We start from the raw sequence: 23,377 nt of genomic DNA on the forward strand, positions 1-23,377 counted from the left end.
GTCTGCTTCGTTGGAATAAGCTGAGAGAAATTGTAAATCAATATTTAGCATAATTGCTGAGATCTGGCAGGTTTGGATACAAATAAAAAGAATGAAGAATGTAATATAAAATCATTTACATAGTATTAGTTCAATCACCCTCTATAAAGTGGCAGGCAGCTGAGACTCATGGTCTAATTTTCGTTGGCAAAGAATTTTCTTATAAAGGTTGGGAAAATAATTGACCCTTATGTCAATTAGTCTTCTGTATTGGTCTTTCTTCAAGTTTCCTCAAAAGGTTTTTCTTTTTTTCCTGCCTCCCTAGGAAATTTTCTTTTAATGCAATTTTGTAGCATATGCAAAAGCATTTATTTGACAAAAACAAAACAACAAAACTAACATTGTCAGCATGATCATCCACACTGAGGGTTCTGAATTAAAAAAAAAAAAAAAAAGCCAAAATATGTAAAGCATGCTTTTGAACCTCCTTTGGCATAAACTACCTTCAGTTATTATCCTGAAGCAGAAGAGAGGTTACGATCCTTACACATGGATTTTTTTTTTTTTTTAAGGTTGTATGTCAAGGAATTGGACCAATGTATTTTGTTTCCATGAACTGATTTATAATCTCATTCATTCAGCAAGTATTGAAGTGTTTACTGTAGATATGGCATCACCTTGTGAGAGGGATGGATACATGGAGGGGTCTTATATGAGTCTAAAGGGAGTGATCAAACATGATGAAAGAAATTCTGGTGCGAGGTGGCAACACAAGGGCCCAAGGAAAGGGACAGCTACAATTCTATGGGAATTCCTGTGACATCCTGGCATCTTCTTTTTGAGTCTTTGGACGTGAGTTTACTGATGAGCTATGCCTCTTTTTATAACCTCAGTGTCCTGAATGTAAAATAGGAGAGTTGACTAGACCTCATGTGGTCATTTCTATAATCCCGTGGCTCCAGGTAAATACATTTCCAGACCAGTAAACTTAGATCATCCACTTCAGGAAGCAGTCACAGCATTTGACTTCATGGTGATAATTGCAAAAAGAAAATTGAATTCGCCAGGGTCATGCATCTTGTAAGGGGTAGAATTAAGAATTTGACCTCAAGCTTTCTAGCCCCAAGTCTCATCCTTTTTTTTTTTTTTTAATCTCATAAAATTTATTTTGGGCTGAAGTATTTGATATAGATTTATTTGCCTTTAATAGCTACAGGAAAATCATTGCACCTATTAAGAGTTAAGGTGTCTGGTCTTAAATTTTCTCACTCTTAAATGACAGAGATGCAGTTTTCAGTGATGTGAATCTACACAGTTTATTTTTTCTTTATTTGTCTGGTTATTTGTGCTGCTTTCAGTTATTTTGTTTGGAGAAGTTGTTCCCGTTTAGATTTTATTAACTTGTTTGCTAAGAATCTTGCTGAGATGCAAAAATCCTAATTTTAGTTGGTGGCTTGAGTGTGATGCGTTTCCTCATAGAGCTGCAATTCTGTAGATTCTTACAAATCTCTTTGATGGACAGTGAGAAAGTCAAATGGGTCAAGAGGTAGAGCTCTATTGCTTGTGAATTGTAGCAAAATGGCAATCAAACCACAATATCCTATGATTTGTTTAACTTGCTTTCCCAGTACAAAGACTTGATAAGTGAGTTGCAGAAACATTTTATCTGGTTGTCATTGCTAGAAGCCTGCCTTGGCAGAGGAGTTTTGATGTAGGCCCTCCTGGAACACTATCAAACTCTACAAATTGCATATTTAGTGACCTCTGAAATGCAAAGCACCTCTCGATTAGGCTCTTGTCTTTAGCAATAAAACTATGCTCATTCACCTAAGTCTTATTTGATTTTGTTGAGCATAAAATGATGTAATCAGTTTTTCCAGATTTGTAGGTGAGTTGAACCTTTCCGTTTGTGGCAATGTAAAGAGATATCTTGCATAAAATTTCTTGATTGAAATGCTGCTGAAAATGTCAATGTGTTTGCTAGAGTCCTCATGTTCTTTTTGTTGGGGACAGGAAATGGTTGAAGGAGTATATGAGCCCCTCTGGTCAAATATTGCATATAGAAGATGAATTTCTGGATAAAACTGTGTAAAGCATACTTCTGTATGTTGACTCATGTAATCAATCATTTTATTTAATAGCTCCTGTGATATATCTTGCTACTTATTTTAGAAATTAGTAGTGTGCTGGGAAACTGGCTTTTCAGAAAGAAAAAAGCCCAGATTTATAGTGTTTGTTAATTTCTGTGGTGTAAATACTCCCACGATGGCCAATTTCATGCTAACAATGGCTTGCAAAACTCCTGAAAATCTTAACGGTTATCTCATTAGAGCCAGTATGAGTCAGCCCAATGCTCCACAGTTATTACTTTTAAAATATAGTTTCATATGCTTTCTAATTGTTTTATGTGGAAAATCCTTCTCTCTAACCTCATTTCGAGGCTTTTAATGGTAGGGATCCTGCCATATTCTTTCCTCTTCCTCAGATTTATTTATATATGTGCAGTAATTAAGTATACATAGTGACCTATTACATCAATATTAAGAAGATCCTTTCACATTTTAACATTACTAAAATCATTTGTGCTTACATCAATGGCATGCTATAATGTAATTGGCAAAATTTTCTTCTTTCTTAGTGTTTCATATAATCATTATTTGAATTTCATGAAATATGTTAAGTGCTGATTAATTGATGTTTGACACAAGTGCAATTACATCCTATGGGCTAAACTGTCTTTTCACATATTACATTCACCTAAAGAAGTTATATCTCTATTGTTATCCTTATGAGAAAAATCTATTGTTTGAATATATTGGCTCCTTAGTGTCCCTCCTGTTCTTTTGTCTTAGTGCTCATATTTGGCACATCAAAATTTAGGCTCCAGTTTATTTTGTACATCCTGGTATGGTGCCAAGAACTGTCTTCCTCCATCTGGGAAGTGTCCCTTTTGAAAGTGAGGATCACTGGCATGACTGGACGTGGTCATTGGACAGTGTATATACTGTATATACAGTGTATATACAGTGTATATACAATAATATGTTATTGCCATAACATTCAGCATCTAGTGTTTCTGCTGCCTGGCATCTGGCATATAGGAAAAGCCTTGTGATAGGCAGAATAACGAATGCCCCTCAAAGAAGTCCATCCCTGTCTTAGTCTTCAGAACATGTGAAATTTACATGGCAAAAGGAGATTAAGTTTGCACATGGAATTAAGGTTGCTAATCAGCTGACCCTAAAATAAAATGGGGGGAGCCTCTAGAATGTGGAAAATATCCTTCTTCAGAGGCTCCAGAAGGAATGTAGTCCTGATGACACCTTGACTCTAGTCTAGTGAGACCCATTTTGAACTTTGGACCTCCAGAAGTATAAGGCAATAAATTCGTGTTAAGCTACTAAGTTGTGGTACTTTGGTACAGTAGCAGTAATAAACTAGTACAAGCTTCATTAATTCAGATAGGCAAAAATCACAATTTGATCTAAATAAAACTGGTTGTGTCAAAATTATTCTTTATATTCTCTCTGAACAAGTTTGCTAGGGAAATTTGTATCATAAAGCAGATTGCAGAAATATATATTAGAGAATAAGATAATTTAAAGATTTCAGAATATTGTTTTTATGCTAATGATATGGCTAATTACAAATGAAGTTATGTATTGATTTCATTTGTAAGTAGTTTCATTTAAAATTTTTCTATTTCTGTACCAGGGAATTTATAGAATTACATTTTTCTGTGACGATTTCATGATTCTTATTTTTCTGTCATCATACTTAACATCCTGGTCCCCACCTTAGCAAGCCCTGGTGAGTGGTGTTCCACTGTGACTTGGCAAATATTATAAGGAACAAGTTTTAGGTTATATGATCTTTAGCAAGTGACTTAAACTAAGGTTTGTTTTCCTAATCCACAAAAGACAAAAAAGACAATTATGCTTTCTGTTCTGGACCACATGCTTGTGTCCTCCTCAGATTCATATGCTGAAACCATAATCCCTAGTGCAATGGTATTTGGAGCTAGGGCTTTTGGGAGGTAGGTCATGAGGATGGAGCCCTCATGATGGGATTAGTGCCCGTGTAAGAAGAGGCGAGAAAGAGCTTGCCTTTCTGTCTGCTCCGTGCCACGTGAGAATACAAAGACCAGATGGCTGTTCACCATCCAGGAAGAGGGCCTCACCAGGAGCCTGACCGTGCTGGCGCATTGACCTCAGACTTCCAGCCCTCAGAACTGGCAAGTAAATATCTGTTGGTTAAGTCACCCAGTTCATTTTGTGACAGAGTCTGAACAGACTCAGAAAATGGTTCCAAGAAGTGGAATGCTGCTATAACAAATACCTAAAACTGTGGAAGCAGGTTTGGAATTGGTAATGGAGTAGTGACTGGAAAAGTTTTGAGGTGCAAAAGGTTTTTTCCAGCTTTATTGAGCTATAATTGACATATAATATTGTGTAAGTCTAAGGTGTACAATGTGATGATTTGATAGATGTTGATATTGCAAAATGTTTACCACAGTAAGTTTCTTTAACACATTCATCATCTTGCATAATTACTTTTTTAAATATATAATTTCTAAGCAACTCTCAAGTATATGATACAACATCGTTAACTGTATTCACCATGGTGTACATTAGATCCCCAGAACTTATGCATCTTGTAACTGGAAATTTGTACCCTCTCACCAATATCTCTTCATTCCTCTCACGTGCAATCCCTGGCAACCATCATTCAGTATTTCTGTTAGTTCATTTAAAAAATATCCACATACAAGTGAGATTGCACAGTATTTTTTTTTCTCTGACTTACCAAATTTAGTATAATGCCCTAAAATATATCCATGTTATTGCAAATGGCAGGATTTCCTTTCTTTAATGTGGAATAATAGTCCAGTGTGTGTGTGTGTGTGTGTGTGTGTGTGTGTGTTCACCATATTTTCCTTATCCTTTTATACATTGATGGACTCTTAGATTGTTTCCATGAGTTGGCTATTATGAATAATGCTGCAGTGAACTTGGGGGTGCAGATATCTTTTCAAGATCATGATTTCATTTCTTTTGGAAGTATTTCCAGAAATGGGATTGTTGGATCTTATGGGAATTCTATTTTTAATTTTTTGAGAAACCTCTATACGATTTTCCATAGTGTACCAATTTACACTCCCACCAGTAATGTGCAAAGAAAGGGTCCCTCATCTCTCCCTTCTCACCAACACTTAAAATCTCTTATCTTTTGGAGAATAGCCATCTTAACAGATGTGAAGTGATTATCTCTTATGGTTTTGATATCCATTTCCTTGATGATAAACTGGATATCACTTCACATATTTGTTGGCCATTTGTATTTTTCTTTTTTTTTTTTGGAAAAAATGTCTTTTCAGGTCTTCTCCTCATTTTTAGCTGGATTGTTGTTATAGTTATTATGCTTACTTTTGAGTTGTATGAGGTCCTTATATATTTTGGATATTAACTCCGTATCAGACATATTGTTTGCAAGTATTTTCTTGTGAAGGAATTTTCCTGTAATTCTGGTGAGAGCTCAAAAAATAAAAGGGAGCTGGAGAAAAAGCTTCCTTCATCTTAGAGAACACATAGATAATTGTGTACAGAATGTTAGTAGAAATATGGATGATAAAGGCCATTCCAATGAGGTCTGAGTTGGAAATGAGAAACATGCTATTGGAAACTGGAGGAAAAGCGATCCTAGTTATAAAGTGGCAAAGAACTTGGCCGCATCTTGTTCATGTTCTAGTGTCTTGTGGAAGGTAGAACAACCAAGGTATAGTAAGTCACTTGCTCCCAGTTACAGAACCAGTAATGGTGTAGCCAGGATTGAACTGGAGCTGGAGTCTTGACCACTACGTCTGTCTCTCCCCTCAAAGGTAGACAGTGTGGGGAGAGGCAGTGCTGGGAGAGGGCTTAGGTTCCAGATCGCTGAGGCCAGAAGAAATTCTTCTATCACTGTGGTACGTGAAGAAGTGTTACCTTAGTCAGGCTTTTCTATGACTGGCTCACATTAAATGATAATCTTGTTTTAGAGATTTTCCATTTCAGGAAGATGGGAGAGCTGTACTAGCTTTCATTCTACGGGCCTAAAAGAAATCACGTGAGACCCTGTATGTGGAAGGACTTTGTAATCTGCTAATGGGATGGGAATATTATACTTCTTGCCCAACTTAGGGCACAGAATCTGACATGGAGACACTTAAATATGCATTATCCATTTGTGAATGAATTGACCTATGACACAGGAGGAAATAAAGTATGCCCACGTGCTAACACACACACACACACACACACACTGTATGTATATGTATACTTCCCCCTTGTATACTAGATTGGGAACTCTGTGGGTGCAGTGTCTGTGCCATCTCTGAATCACTGGTATCTTATGGAATGCCCTGAAAATAGTCAGTGCTCAATAAATGCTTGTGATTAATAATATTATAGTGCTTGTCTTTTCAGATGGGGTTTTTATGGGATAGATTCTCTTTGGGGGCAGATGGAGGGTTTGATAGGAACCACTGACTTTATTACTTCAGAGCTCCATTATATATTCTACACAGTGGGAGGCAGGGGTTCCAGGGTTAAGTGTTGAAGGACTGCAGCTGGGAAGGCAGCACTCCCAGTGACTCAGCAGCCTGCTTCTCTAATCCCTACACCGCAGGAATGTGGGGTATTTATCAGAGTGGAGGAAACAGGACCTGTCATAGTGACAGGGTTGCTCTGTTTCCTGGGGGACCGTCTTCCCTGGTGCATTGAGCCAGATAGTGGGTTGTTCTCCACCCAGTGACGAGAGGATGGGTAAGTAGGCTTGTCCATCAGATGAAGAAGCCAATGAGTTAGGCCAGTCTTGGTTTTTAGCTGTGGGACTTGGCGTGAACAGCATGGCCTTTGAATGATATAGTCACAGTGGCCTGGTAATTGCTGTGATCAGCGCAGTTGTTGATCTTATGGACCACAGCAGGGAGGATCATGGGACAGGGTAGCACGACCAGAAGTCCAGCTTTGACCAGAGATGCAGAGAGTGACTTACAAAGGGAGTGGAGTGCTGCAGGTGCAACACAATCACTTCGGGTGAGGTGACCTCATCTGGCCCAGGGCTCTGCTGAGGGCAAGAGAGAAAAGAAAAGGGTGTGTGTGTTGGGGGAACAGTGGCAGTGACTGGAGAGGACAAAGGCAGAAACATCAGAAAAGCTCTACTAATCGAAATTTGTGGCCGGGTCAGTAAAGCTCTTATAATTGAGCAAGTGCAAAGGGAGGCCACAAACCCATACCAAGCACACAGGAAGAGAAGCAGAGCTGAGAGGATTAGACAGACCATGGTTGTGGCTGAGACACAGGATTACTACCATCTCCCTGTGGAGGCTTCATGGTCTGAACAAGGGTGACATTTGCATGGATACAATAGAAATGTTTGCTTTGACTGCTAATGTAGTCCCATCAGTCTCCTGGGACAGACTACCACAGACTGGGTGGCTTAAACAACAGAAATTTATTTCTCACAGTTCTAGAGGCTGGGAAGTCCAAGATCTATGTGCCCGCAGATTCAGTGTCTTGTGAGAGCTGCTTCCTGGTTCAAACCGGGTTGTTTTCTTGCTGTCTCCTCATATGGTGAAAGGGTCAAGGGCGCTCTCTGGGGTCTTTTTTATAAGGGCACCAATCTCATTCATGAGGACTCCACGCTCTGATCCTATTACTTTGGAAGCCCACCACCTCCTAATACCATCACACGGGGGTTTAGGATTTTAACATACGAATTTTAGGGGGAAGCAAACATTCAGTCCTTAACAACTGTTTTTCTAACTCTGTATATAATTCACTTTAGTACAATTTCTTGTTATCAAACAGTTTGTTACTCTAAAGTTTCAGTTTAAAAAAAAATTAGACACTGCTGAAAAAGAAATCAGTGACCCCGGATGGACCCAGCTAGTTATTTTTCAAATTTTCTGCCAAGGCCAGATATATGATAGTCATGGAAAGAGTTGTTTTACAAATAGCATCCCAACCAGGGACTTTCAATCTTTAAAGGTGAGAAAGCTGATGTGTTCAAAGGTTTCAACTCCACTGGACCTTTCGGTAAGACTGGAGGAATGTCATGGACACATACTCATTTAGTATGAGCCTGAAGGGGCAGAATTAGGATGAGGTGTCGCCAAAGCTGGCTAAGCATTATTCTTAGGACCTAAATATTGAAAAAGTTACAAATTCTGAATTGAAAAAGGGGGATTCTTTTCAGCCAGTAGGGAAGTTAAAGTTCATGTTATCCTAACTTTTTGACCCTATTTCATTTAATCAGGGTTTTAGCACTCACAGCTATTCCAAAACTATTGATTTTTTTTAAACTAGAGCCTGAAAAACAGACAAAAGACTATATATGATATCTGTCTAATAATTTATCTTAAGAATCTGTGAACTGTGGAATCATGATTGTTAGGACCGAGAGACACCTGCTCACCTTTCTGATAAGAGTTGCTGAAAAGATATTCTGAGATTCAGAAAGGGTAAGGGATACAGTGTTGACCTTTTGGAGACAGGAAACCTTTGATGAACTATAGGACACCAAGACAGTTCATTTAAAAGATGGTTTCAAAGCATTATCTGGGGCTGGTTTGGTATGTGCATTACAGAAGCCCTCAGGTTGTCTTTTTACATAAACCCCGTGAAATAATGGCTTCTCATGTGGCATCTTGGCTTCTGGGCTTTGTAACTGCTTTCAGTGTCTTTTGTGGACAAAATTAAACTTTCCTTACCATTTGACAGCATATAACTTTCCTAAGATGGGTGTTAAGGAGAAAAGAGGCAGGAAAAGGTCACCAATACCATCTCTATGTAATTAAGGCAGCTAAATAAAATTGTCACTAATGACATTTACTTGACTGTATCATATGCGTCCCTGATGTGGCCTCCAAATAAGTTAAGGATTAAATGCTCGTCACATGTACAGACTGTGAATCTTTGCTGCAGGTAATAGGGTATACATTTTTTTAAAGACAGCCTTATTTTAGGGATATGTTTAGGCTTGTGAATTCTCCCTCTTTGCCTCTTTCTCTCTACCTGTCTCTCTCTGTCTTCATCTCTCTCTCTCTATATATATGTATGTACCTACACTCACATTTATGTATATGGATGAACACACGTGCCTACCTGGATACACACATGTAAATGTAGGTACGTATGCTTTTGTAAGGTAATGATAATCAGTGGAGGGTAAGTTAAAACTTAGAAAAAATAACTTTAGGGGAGCCTGGGTGGCTCAGTTGGTTAAGTGTCAGCAGCCTTCGGCTCAGGTCACGCTCCCAGCGTCCTGGGAGCAAGCCCCGCATCAGGCTCTGCTCAGTGGGAAGCCTGCTTCTCCCTCTCTCACTCCCTGTGCTTGTGTTCCCTCTCTCTCTGTCAATAAATAAATAAAATCTTTAAAAAAAATAGCATCAAACTTTGATTGTAGACTCAGAGTGACCACCTTCCAAGATATAAGATGTAATCAAGGAACAAATTTGTTTTCCTTTAACTCTTAAAATAAAGGATCCTAAAAATCGAAAGTAATCTATGAATTGGGGGGGGAGGGGAGGGAGTTCTGGATGTGGAGTTCTTGAAATTGTGTGAGATATATAGACATAGCTGTAGATATAGACATGGAAGTTAAGACTTCCAGGCTGCTGAACTTAAACTTAGAAGTTTATACCAGTAGGAAAGAGGCCCAAACAAAATTGTGTTTTCCCCTATTGAACACATCATTATTTGGGTACACAATAAATACTTCCAAAGGGATACTAAGAATAACACAAGATCCTGCCCTTCCAATCTTATGTGATATGTAGCGTACCTCAAGGTTTTAGGGAGGGAGGGGTGGAAGGTAACACAGAACATCCAGTTTGCACTGGGGAATATTTGTTGGGAGAAGACATGATTGTGAATCTCTGGTCCTATCCACTAGCTAACAGGTCAGAGAGAGAGAGGCCTTGGCAGTAATGTCGGCATTGTGTCCTGAAGATATGGAAGAATACGTTGAGGAAGTATATTTAAGTTTGCTGCTAGAATTTAGGGTAGAGGCTGAAGAGTCCTTGGAAAGAACTCCAGATTTCCCATCAGGCTTCCTCTGAGAAGACTTTCCGGACAACTGGAGTTGGTAGTCTCCTTTTCTGTGTCCCCATGAGTTTTGCATATTTCTATTGTTGGATTTTTCACACCCAATATAATTGTTCATGTCTGATTTCCATACTTGTCTGTAAAATAAACAATGTCAGGACTGTCTCTCAGTTCTTATCATAAAACCTGGAAAACTGTAAGTCCTCAGTACCTGTTTATTGAACACATACATGAATAACTAGCTGTCTGGAGGAGTGAATGATTATGCACAGTTTGGGGATGAGAAAGTCAAGAATCTCTTGGCTATTAGGCAACACTTCAAAAACCTTAATGGTTTCATTTTTCTCTTCCAGATTGCTGGCAGCATATAATAGTCTTACCGATAAACACCTGACTGGATATTTCAACAACACAAGGATAAGGCGGCATCTTTTAAGATCAGGCCTGGTAAGATTTGGCTTACTTCCTACCTGCCCTCTTGTTTCATTAAATCCAGTAGTTCTCTCTCCCTTTTCTGGTTTCTTCTTTGAGCTAATTAGGGACAACATTCCCCTCACTCCTTCATTTTAGAAAAATTACTTCTTTCCAGAGCTCTGATTTATCTTTTTGAAGCTGTGTTTCAAAAGATAGGAAGAGCGGTCACAATGACCGCTAAGGCTACTTATAAATTATTGAGGAAAAACCCTAGGAGCTTCCAATAGCATATTTTACTTGTTTGTTTATTCATTCATTTATTCAACACATATTTATTGAACACATCGTATGAGCCAGGAACTATTAGGGATTAAGCATAGAGAATACTTTATTGTCTTCAGGAAAAAAAAATGTTATTTTTAATAATCACAGAATATCATGTGGAAGACATGAACAGTTCAAAATTTCCCCTTGAATTTTAAAAACCTGTTTCCTTTCCTGGATGGTTTATTGGTAACTTTCGTGTCCTTCCTTAGCTCCAAAACTATCATTTCCACAAGATTTCCATTTCTCTAAATGTTCTTAATGTGAAAACCTTTAAAAAATACTATAGTTGTCCTTTGAAAGAAGTGGGTGTGGTTATAGAAAGTGTGAGTAAGGATTTTAGCTGTTTACCTTCTTAAAACACAGTGAATTTCCTTAACCCTTGTTGCCATGGTGTTGAAAGGATACGCATTGTGTTTCTAATTGTTGTTATGTGCTTGGCACTCTGGCTGGGTAGGTCTCCAGAGAGCTTGCTTTTTGTCTCCCGGGGCTTTGTTATCAGACAGACCTGGCTGAAACCTGGCTCTGCCATTTACAAGTCAGAGACTCTGGAACAATTCATGCAGCTTACTTTCTTCACTCCAGCTTCCTCAGTTGTTAAATGAAGACAATGCTACCCAGCCCTCAGGATTGCTGTGGCAATAAGAGATGTGTCATAAGCAACTATTGTGGTCACTATTAACATTACTTCTTTGGATAACAATCTGCGAGCTTTATGTATAAATGGGAAGGACTTGGTATGTACTCATCAACATATTAACAAGCATTTTTTGAACATTGGTTATGTGCATGACAACTCACATAAGGAAGATTTCTCTAGTACGGTGGTTCAGATACAGTTCCTGACTCAGCAGTATTCAGCATCATTTGGGAACCTGTTAGAAAATGCAAATTTTAGACCCCCACCCCAGACCTATTGAGTCAGAAGCTGTGGGCCGAGGCCCACCAATCTGTTTTTCAACTTGTTTTCTGATTCTGATGCAGGCTTAAGTTTAAGAACTTCTGCCGTTGTAATGCCTTCCAATCTAGTTGGGGAAATCACATCTCTCAGAGAGGAGAGGACGAGGACACTATTAAATGGGGGGCCACAGTACAGCACGTTCTCAACATTTTTTCTCTGTTGGAAGCAAATAGCATGATATCCCATGGACAGACAACACATCTCAAAGACTAACTGAGTTATTTGTGATTGGAAACACTTTTTAGAACCATACCCCTTTCTTCCATTGGGGGGAAAAAATAGCTATATAAAAAAAGATCATCAGTATCCGGTCACTTGTAACACAACTCTCCTTGGTCCCTGAGCTCCAATACATTGAACCAACAGTGTTATAAAGCTAGTTATCAAAATTAAGAAGTATGTGGCCTTGGATTACACATGAAGGAGCAGAGCATAATTAAGTGGAAAGGGAGAAGATGAACAATCCAGAAAGGATAGCATCTTCTGTTTACAGAAGATACAGAAACATAATACCAAATAGGCCCTTAGGAAGGAGTAAGAGAAAAGAAAAACAAGTAAATAAAAAGCAGAAACTACGACTTCTGGCATTTTCAATGATGCCAGTTGAAATCAGTCTGGAATATTTTATATCTGCAGCCCTGAATAATCTGAAAAAAATCTGAATCATGACAAATTAAATTACATTCTGGGTTGGAGAGTGGAAGGAGAAAAAGCCGTGTGAAAATAATGAAACTAATTATTTTTAAAACAAACTGATGAGCACCTCTGTAGCTTACATGTTTTGCCCTTCAGAGTCATTTCCTGTAAGATCATCAGTCCTGTGATCACTGCTCCTATTCATTGTTTCAAGGTGGCACCACACCTCCTCTTCCCAAATGTGTTAAAAAAAAAAAAAAGAAAGAAAGAATTGAAAGGAACACCTGGGTTCCATCAAGAAGACATTGTAACTCTAATGAAAACCTTGTTTTAAACGTCAAGTGCACCACCTGTGTGTGTTTTCTCAATGATGGGTATATGAGACTGATTTTTTTCTTTATGAAATATTCATTAAAAGTGAACATTTATCAACTATAGTGGTATACTCTCTTATGCTTAGAAGACACTGCCACTCTCTCTGTCGCTCTCTCGCTCCCTTTTTGGTAATGAACAGTACATTTTCTGCTTTGTATTTCCATGTCTGTTTTATTTATTCATGTCAGATCACAAGAAGTGGAAGGATACTTTCTGAAAAAGAATACAAACTAAATATCATGAAGAAGGATCACCAAAAATATATCCGGGAGTGCCTAGCTCAGGCTATTTTCCATAAAGTTCTTGATATGGAGGTAAAGTAATTACATTTTCTTTATAATAGATACTTTCTAATATGACAATTAATAACACTCCTGTACCCAGAAGCCGAGGAATTCCTCCTGTATTTCATGGAAAAGGAATGGAACAAGGTTCCCTGAGAAATACTCTTCTACTCTCTAGGTAGCAAGGTGCCAAGAGACTAAGCTTTTCTCCGTTTCAGTTAGGAAAAAATATGGACATCAGTATATATTTTGTGGTATTTAATTTAACAAATGTAGATTTTTAATCCATAATGGCTACTCAAAAACATACCGGCCCTCACCATCTGTACCTCAATTTCCATTTGCTAAAAAAAAAAAGTGACATCTGTTTAAATATCAGTAATTCCACTGCCATGAATTATTTCAGATTTGTTATTCTTTTAAGGCTCTGAAGCTGAGCCGTATGCTAAATTTCAGGAAAGAAGCATTGAAACATCTGCTGTCCCTCCTACTTTAGGCCACATTGGTCAGTGTAGATTCATAAACTAAGCATCAACAACTTTTTTTTCAAGTCTGACATGGCATTTTTAGTAGGATATCTAGCTAACTTGATAAATTATTTTAGCTTTGCTCCATGGAACTTATAGTTTCAAGCATCAACACCATTTTAATCTCCATGAAAAAGCATGTCACTTCTTGGTTTGGCCATGCAGCAGTAAATCAGAAAACTTGGCTGGTGAAAGCCTTGACCTGTGAGTGCAGTAAACATTTATGAACAACTGTAGAATCACCAGTAAACCAATACTAAGTGTAGTGCCACTTAAAATATTTATTATTATGCTACCATTATATTGAGCAAGTGTTGCATTCAGATAAGATATGATCTGTTAATTTAGGAATTCATTTTATGTTTTATATCATGTGCATGAATTATGTGGGATCATTGTTTATGGTCCCCAAATTCACTTGCTTATAAGAGTATTAGTTGGAATTCTGCAACTAGTGTTAAAAGAATAGTACAGTAAATTAATCTATACCTAGTTTCAAATTTAACCAATAGATACCAAGTTCGGTATTAGCTCTGATCTTTGAAGTTTAGTTTTCCAAATTTTCATGTAATTGACACATCATAACTGTTAAATATGTTATTATTTCAGTCTTCATACATTCTTAAAGTTTGGAATAGATACCTTAGATAACTGTTAATATGTAATATATAATTTTATAAAATGTAATATATAATTGTGATATATAATATATTAATATATTAACAAATGAATGTGTCTCTAAATTGTCACATGTGTCTCACATTAGTTTATGACGATGCTGTTTACTAATGCTGTTATATATTAATATTCATGTATTCATGCATACAAGAAACGTCAGTCATTAACTGTAGGCTTACCCTGTGCCAGTATGAAGTTATGTGATGTAGCCGTGAGATGTAAAAACAAAAAAAATCCAAAGCCAAAAAAAAGCAAAAAACAAAATAAAAAACTATTGTGAAAAGTGATCACATGCTAGGAGAGAGGAAAAACCAACTGGGCTCCAGGAAGATGGGGATGATGACTTGCCTCTGTGAGAGTCAGAGGAGGCTGAACAGAGGTCCTGCTATTTGAACTGGACCTTGAAGGCTAAATGAGGCGCCACAGGAAAGCCTGAGAAAGGCATTGGAGAGGCTGAGGACCGCAGGCCTGTGGTAAGAGAAGAGAGGACACCGTGGCTGGGCAAGAAAGCTCACTGAGGCCAGACCACACAGTGGGCTGGTTGAAAGAGCAGCAGGAAGTGACACTCTTCAGTAGGCCAGGGCCGGTTTCTGGAGGGCCTTGAGTCCCCAGCGAGGTTTGGAGTGTAGGTGATGAGACGATGAGATGTTTTTTCAGCAGGGGCGTGAAGTAAATGAGCAGAGCCTTGTTAGAAAGATGATGTTGCTAAAAATGTGGGAGATGGATTAATGAGCTGGAAAAGATTGGAGGTGGGAGGTCAATTAGGAAGCTGTTGCCGAAGGGTGAGGGCTAACAGCAGTCGTGGAGACGCTGGGGAGAGGCAGCTCTCCCAGATGAGAGGAGATGTGAACCGGAAGAAAGATTGACAACTGACTGAACGGGGAGGGCTGGGGAGAAGGAGCCAGAGCACCGCTGAGGGGCGCTAGCGCGGCAGGTGGCGCGCGCGCTTGACAGAGCTCAGGGACTGCCGCGCGGGTGGAGGGGAGGCTGGGAGCTCAGGGACTGCAGCAGGGCTAGGAGGGAGCTCTCACCTGGTGGAAAACCAGACCCCACAGAGAGCCGGCAGGCTCTCACAAGCTGCCGGAAGGGTGAAACCCAGAAGTGCTGGGGAAAAGAAGGAATTTGGTGTGACCGAGAAACAAAGACATTGGTGGCCTTGTGAAGACGGGTGAGGTTGAGAGAGAGGGCTGCAGATTTGGGCATAAATGGACAATGGAAAATGGCTGATAGTGAGCGTAATGAGGTGTGGTGATCAGAGGGTGAGAGAAGAAGGGTGAGGGAGAGAGGAAAGGGAAGTATCTGAAGAGGGCTGATACTCGCTAGGGGAAGATCGAGCCTGCAGGGTCCCACGGGCTGCACGAGGGGATCAAGGACACAGAAAAAAACACTTTTCAAATGCCCTCAAATGTGTCTGAATGATTTCAAATAGTATTGTAAGCAGCTTACTTTTACATGAGGTTTATTTTTAAATTTTATAATTAATATATTGCAGAAAATTAGGAAAACTCAAGAATGGACACAAAGGAAAATAACTTCAGAGAATCCTTCCTCTCAGAGAGAACTGCTGTTGACATACATTTCCTTTTAGTCTCTGTTCACAGTTATGCATTAATAAAAACATGCTAAAAATGTGGGGCCAGAGTCTTATGAAAAGTAAATAAATAAGAGCAAAGAAACAGGAAGTTAGCGTCCAGCAGACTGAGCCCCAGATGACAGTTTCACCACTGACCAGATGTGTGACCTGGGAGCAAGTTTCTGGTCCTCTGCCTCCGTTTCTGCACTCATGCAATGAGACTGCTTAGCAATTAGCGTTGTTCAAGAAGAGATGACGCCCACAGGATGCCCCTTCCTGGCACGGGGGCAGCCACACAGTTTGAACTTGATCAATTAAATTGTATTTCTGTGCAATTCCATATTTTACATTTTTCCCTCATGACATGTATTTTCCATTTTTTCTTTACAAAATCTTTATGAATCTTATTTTAATGATTATATTCTATCCCATTATATGGGTGTGCACCAGCGTTAACCATCCTCTTTAAGATTTATACTGCTTCTGAATTTTTACTTTGAAGAAAAAATTCCTTTCAGGTAGTATCTTTGTGTATAACACAGATATGTTTTCTTTTAATTCCGATTTCCTCCTAGGTTTGGAAGTGAAATGTGTCGGTTAAAGGGTAGGGACACTTTTCACTGCTTTATATTAGGAATCGGCTTTCCAAAGAGTTGTACCAATTTATATTCCCACTTGCACACTTACACAGGTGATTCTTCTCCATCTCAGTGACAAGGTGGGGGAGGGGTAAGTGGGGAATACAGTCAGCTGGTGAGATTATTTTCCTCTAAAAAAAAAAAAACTTTGGGGGCGCCTGGGTGGCTCAGTGGGTTGAGCCTCTGCCTTCGGCTAGGGTCATGATCTCAGCGTTCTGGGATCGAGCCCCACATCGGACTCTCTGCTCAGCGGGGAGCCTGCTTCTCCCTCTCCCTCTGCCTGCCTCTCTGCCTAAGTGTGATCTCTCTGTCAAATAAATAAATAAAATCTTAAAAAAAAAAAAAAAAACTTTGCTGTGATTGACATGATTCTCTCCTCTCTTCTTTCCCTTGTGCTTAGCGTTATCATCAGCTTGAAATAAAAAGAAAACTGGAGACCTTAGCTAGGAAGGAGCGAATTCAGAGATTTAAGGTAAGGAGCTACATAATTCTTTTACTTCATAATATTATTTTATGATTTTAAAAGTCAGTGGCACCATTATTGATGCTTTTTGAGGCACTTTACTTTTGAGTACTCTTGGCTGAAGTCAGGTGATAGTTTCACCAAGACTCTATCTTGGCTCCCAAAATAGGGGCAAAGCTCATGGCAAAATAGGGGCTTCTTCTGCAACTTTGTAAAGTACAAAGCTTTCAAAGCAATCACGGAAACACCCTTTTCAAGTTTGAAATTTTGTTTTTGTCTTTTCTTGATTGATATGTGACAGAGACCCAAGGATTTTTGTTTTGTGTCTGAAAAAACTGAAAATAGATGGTGATGTTGCCAATGTGATGGAAAATGGCATTCTCAGAGTTATCTAGTGGCACATTTTCATGCACAGGTGACCCTGGAATACAGTAGGAAAGATCTACCTTGGCAAACAAAAGCCTAAGATTTAGACGTTCTGTACAAGGCATTTAAAAATTTCCTTATTTGTTTTTATTTTTATATTTGATATCCCTTCTTTGCAGTCAACTTATGAAGCATATACATTTGAATCAGGGGTTGAGAGGTTCAATTAAGCATGTCTGAAAGATTTCATTTGAGGTTGGCAGTTTTATTCAATTTCCTGAGCCATTTGAATGGTCAGGTAATTCTTCATTTTCTGTGTTGTGTCACAAATGTGGGGCCCAAGATACATTTCACAAACTAAGGAATATTTGTAAACCTTCTGGAGAATACGTTGCCACATATAAGGATAATTTTTCCTTCTTGCCTAATAGACACAAATCTGCCTATTCCATCATGATTAAAAGAGAATCTTGTTACAAAAGTATTGTTAAATAACAGCAGATAGGTCATTTTTTCAAGATCAGAAAAGTTGGGGACGCCTGGGTGGCTCAGTGGGTTAAGTCTCTGCCCTCAGCTCAGGTCATGATCTCAGGGTCCTGGGAATGAGTCCCGCGTCGGGCTCTCTGCTCGACAGTGAGCCTGCTTCCTCTCTCTCTCTGCCTGCCTCTCTGCCTACTTGTGATCTCTCTCTGTCAAATAAATAAATAAAATCTTAAAAAAAAAAGATCAGAAAAGTTGGTGTGTAGAGATTTGTGGTTAATTCAACCTTGCCAATATTATCCTACATAAAAGACTGAGTTATAAATTCTCTAACTTACTGCTGGAATGTTGATGGAGAAAAATGGTCCCTGGAAATAGTGACAAACGCTGCTGGAAGCTGTGTGGGATTCACTTTCACCCTGGTTGGCGGACGCACTAACTAAGCATGTGAACATGTTACAACCCTGGCAGAAATTCCTGAGTGACACTCCAGTTCCTCCCTATATGATTTTTATTCAAAACAATTTTCACTTTGTAGCTGCATTTGGTGAAAGACCTGTGGTTTAAGTTCCTCATATAATATGCAACCCTTTTGCTTGGGGCATGATTTCATTATTTTTTTAAGGTAGAAAAGTAATAGTTTCTGGTAGTCTTTACTGACCAAAGCTGTGAGGAACACCATGCTTCTTGTAGTGATCTGTTTAAAGCAGATTCCTAAATATTGTTGCTAAAATCCACTGTATCCATAGCTGTTTCTTTGGGTACAGCTGTTTCTTCCAATATAGCAGACTGAAATTCCTGCCTCTCATTATCACACCCAATGCACCACTACAGCTATGGAAACTTTTTCTGTCATGATAGACCTCAGGAGGAATACTTTTGGAAAGTAATGGAAAGGACTTCTTTAGTAATACAGTATCTCTTAACCGTCAGGCAATAACATAACCTTCATTGCTAATTATGCATCAATTTGTTCAATCACTTTCTTATTCTAGGGAGACCCCACAAGATGGTCTATAGAAAATAACATGCCAGTCCTGTCTCCCCACCCCCCAGCTGGCCCGAAAACTAACCGTGGCCATAGTGTCCTGGTTGATGAAGGACATTCCAGTCCAGGAACACTGGTGAGTCATATCAAATACTATATCATGCACCATTCTGACTAAATAATATATAATTTCTAATTACTCTCAGAAGAAATTCTCTCTGAGTGCTTTTCTGTATAATTCTGTGAATCCTACTGAATGCCAATGTGGTCTTCTATCTGTTCAACTGTCTTTATTGAATGCCTCACTTTTAATCAGTATCACCCTTGTCAAATCCATTTTGCTTGTTAGTGCTAGAGTAGTTTCTTTAAAGTGCAGATTACTTGTTACTTACATACCCACATGCCTTCACTGGCTCTGTGACATTTTTTAGAAAAACCCAGACTTTTTCACCTGACATTTAAGACCCTAAGCCATACGACCTCAATTTAGCCAAACCAATATTTCCCCTCATGATTACCCTTTAGCACTCTACAATGCAGCAAGATTGAACCACTAGTCATTCCACATATGTCCTGTGTTTTCTGACCTCTGGACTTTGTCCTCACTGTTCCCTCCACTCTTACCTTATCTGTCAAACTTATTTTATGCACACAAACTCAATCATACCATATAGCCTGTTGGGCCAGATACTTATATTTGTGTTTCTTTTATCAAAAGCATGGGCAAATACTCTAACATAAACATAGTTAAATGTGCGGAGATTCTATTTAAAGAAATTGCCCAAACCGTTTCATCCCAGTTTGATTCATTTATAATATAGAGATAGGATTAATTTGAAGGAAGGTGAGGTAGCTTGAAACAATATATAGGTACAGAAAAAGATTTGCAGAATATTTGCTGGAGGTTGATGGTTTAAGTTGTAAATGAATTGCTTGATCACATCTTTATTCTTGCTTTGTGTGGCCTAATATATTTCCTTGTTAACATGAACTTTTTTTGGATTGCACAATATTTAGGGAGAAATTGCAAAGCTTTCACAGATTGTTGAAGTAGGTTCATCTCGTATAGTGTTAAGCTTTGACATTTCTCAAAGGTAAATATGTTTTGACATTTCCCGATGAACAGCTCAAGTTATGAAAAGCAACCATTTTCCCTTTGTTGTTACCATATTTCCAAGCTTCATTTAAATGTAGACGTACACAAATAATGATTTTTTTTTTTTTTTGGATGGCAAATTCACTAGGCTCTCAAAAGCTTAAACTGGTTGAAACAAAAGAAACAATCAAGTGCTGTTTTCTATCTTCCCACCTGTTTCAGAGAGGAAAAAAACCCTTGAAAGGCTTTCTTTTCAATTTTCCAGCTGAACACCCTCAATAAGTAGTTTATGATACATCCAGGAGATCTTAATGTGGCAGGAGTGAGAAAGTAATTTTAAAATTACAGGAAACACTGACACCAGCACTTCAGAAGCCTTTCTGTCTGGTAAACCACGATTCTTCACTTGGTCACCCCCTAGGGTGCTTCTGCACCGTAAAGGATACCTATTGTGATCTTGGAACTGTGGTTCCCATTTTACAGAAATTCAAATCTTCATTTTCTTTCTCTCAGCCTGGATACATATCCTTTAAATTTGATTCCTGACCAGCAAGTGCCTTGGAGATGGAGATAATAATCCTCTTGGGATATTGCTGTTGAATTTTCTTTTAACTTTCTTGAAAAAAGAAGGAAAACATCCAGTGAATAGTTATTGCACTTGGTCACTAATTGAACCTAAACCTTCAGAATAGCAGATAGGCTTTTAGCTGCACCATGCCCATTAAAACTGTGGAAAGCCATTCAACTCATTCTGCACAAGCTTGGAAAATTCACCCCCAGAGATCGTCTAGTAAGAATTAGAAATGCTCAGCTAAACTGGGTAATCACCAGGTAGTCAATTTCAATTCACATTCTGGTACAGTTTTGAAAATGTTAAGCTACAGTGCCATATTTATTCCAAGAAAATATATTGCAAACAGTTTAAAATATAGCAAATTTAAGGTGGCTTCTGATGTGAACTACAACAGTTTGTAGCTCACAGCTGTTAGTTGAATGATGCAAATTTGTTTTTAGATATAAATGTAATCAGTTAAACATTTGACTGCCATATTCATCTAACTGAATGATATTTGATGCAAATGTGGGAAATAAAATTTAGAGCACAGAAGCCAATAGATCATGTTCTAGTTTATAGTAACCTGCTTTCTTAAATTCCTACAGTAGATTTTCAGCATGCTTGTGTTCAGTTGAATTACTTGACAAGAGAGAGTCTTGGGCATTATTTGTTTCACAGAGTTCAAAAGAATTCTTTTGGGTGATCTGATTCTCTTGTTCAGAAACCTCTAGTTGGATTTATCTTTGTGGGTTTTAAGACATTTTGCCTTTTGGCTCATGTACTCTCCTGTCCTGTTTCTTTAAATCAAATGTTGCCTTAGTTAATCCACTTGGCTTTCTGTATTGGTCACAAGATAGGTTTGTATGCAGAGACCCAAAATAACAATGACTTAAACATAAGGTTGCCCTCCCCACCCCAACTCGCTTAGGTGAATCTCAGCTGGTGTGCTCATCTCTACTCTATGAAGTCATCAAAAGCTCAGACTCCTAATTTGTCATTAATCTGCCAAACTTAGTGTGTTGCCTTCATTTACATAAGCCAAGATGACAGATTGCTGTGTCGATAGTTCAGCCACAGGGAAGTGGGTAAAGGGAAAGTGATGGCACACTTCTTGTAAAGGCATGATCTGGAGGTTTCCTATATCACTTCTGCTCACATCTTATTGACTGAAACTGAGGCATATATCTGTACAGAGTTGCAAGAGATGCTAGGAAATGTAGTCTTTATGATAGCCATGTTCCCTGATAAAAAATTCTGTTACTAGTGAGGAAAGAAAAACAGATATTGGGGAATATTATTTCTGCTACCCTTCCCATGTCTGTCTCACAACTGGCTTTCTACCTACCTGGATACTCAAATTTATCATTTTTTTTCTCTGCTCACCCATTTTCTTCCCTTGCTTATACATTTGGATAAGATGCTTTTGTGAAAACTTGAATTTTTCCTAGCCTCGTTGGTTTATTCCAAATAACATTTAATTCTAAGTTCTGTTAGGTTTTAGATATTCTGTTATTGTTGTTATTGTCTCTTTGGCAGTATTTGTGTAGTTTATTTGGCACTAATTGTCATATGTTGCCAATAGATGTTAAAAATTACTTTTCAATTTTCTCATACTGCGTATAGTTGGAATCCAATGAATGTTGACTTAACATTTGGCGACATATGACATGCTTGTCAAGATGGCACTCAGACCAATTTTTGGTGGTAGGAGCTGCCCTCTCATCATTTTTTTATGGATTACACAATGCATTTCCAGAGTTGAATATTTGTTGTTCACTGCTCTTGACTCAGTGCATTAAGCATTGTTCATGAGTCATTTATACACCATCCTTCTAACCCAAATCTACATGGATTATTCTTAACAGGTTTCCAACTTTTTTGTCCTAATAGAACAACAGGGCCCAGAGACTTGTTTTTTTTTGTTTTTTGTTTTTTTTTCTTTTTGAAACTTTGCTGATCTTTATACTAAACTTAGTGTTCTGTCAGTGCCACAAACAGCATTTCTAAAGCTCCATACTGGTCCTTTTGGTATTCTCTGCAGTACATTCTTGATTGGAAAATGCATCAGTCAGGGTCTCAGCAGGAAACAGATGGCTCACACAAATAGGGTAATTAGGAAGAGTTTAATAAAGAAACTACTTACAAAGATGTCAGCAGGGTTAAGGAAAACCCACTGGGGATGTTAAGTATGTTGGGGTCAACACCCTGGGAAGCATAGCACCTAGGCCAGAGACGGAGAGGGAAGGACTGGGTCCCAGCACCAGCAGACAGTCCTTATAAGCTAGGAGAGGATGGCCTGACAGGAGTTCTGGATTCGGTAGAGAGACGCAGCTGGCCCATCACAGCCTTGGTGGGAATGGTTCAGGAGAATTAAGACCTCAACCACTTGCCTCTTGTCCTCTGATCTCCTGCCAGTGCCTTCACTGGCCAAGGCCAACCAACATCCAGAGAGTAGTAGGTGTAGCCCATGAAGAAATGACTCCCAGATGCCAGAGCAGGGCAGAGAAGGCAGAGAAGAAGAGCAAATGGAAACTATCCAGCCTTTTTGGAAAACATCTCCATTTTCACACAGTGTTTTCCAATTGCCAGTTACTGGTTCTCATTTTTACTTTCCTGGCATTTCAAGGGAGAAGTTGAAAAAGTGGTAATGCATTATAGTTAAGCATCACCTCTCTTCTTTTTGAATCATATTGTCTGCTTTTACTTCACCATTTTGAAGATGTAAAGAACTTACAGTAGTTTATGTTGAAAACATTTAAACTGAAATGAGTCCATTCCAATCATACTCCTTTAGATCTCAAAAATAGGAACATTATTCAAGGTAGCATTTGATTGAGCAAAACCATTTCATGCACTGAATAAATTAGGTATTGTCAGCAAGTTTACAAAACGAATTAAATACGGGAACCTAACAGAGAACATTTCCTTTGTCTAGAATACTCTATAATTGTGGC

General features: G+C 38.7%; 1 protein-coding gene across 1 annotated transcript in view; it reads left to right on the plus strand.

Moving 5' to 3' along the window:
• ERICH3 (glutamate rich 3) overlaps positions 1–23,377 on the plus strand; it is a 94,923-nt gene that overhangs the window by 12,133 nt on the left and 59,413 nt on the right. Inside the window, exons 3-6 of the mRNA XM_047724928.1 lie at positions 10,418–10,511; positions 12,963–13,088; positions 16,875–16,946; positions 18,779–18,907. Of these exons, the coding sequence (XP_047580884.1) occupies positions 10,418–10,511; positions 12,963–13,088; positions 16,875–16,946; positions 18,779–18,907 (421 nt within the window). The remainder of the gene's footprint in view (positions 1–10,417; positions 10,512–12,962; positions 13,089–16,874; positions 16,947–18,778; positions 18,908–23,377) is intronic.

This window comes from Lutra lutra, chromosome 4 (genome assembly GCF_902655055.1).
Source record: "Lutra lutra chromosome 4, mLutLut1.2, whole genome shotgun sequence".
Classification (NCBI taxonomy): Eukaryota; Metazoa; Chordata; class Mammalia; order Carnivora; family Mustelidae; genus Lutra; species Lutra lutra.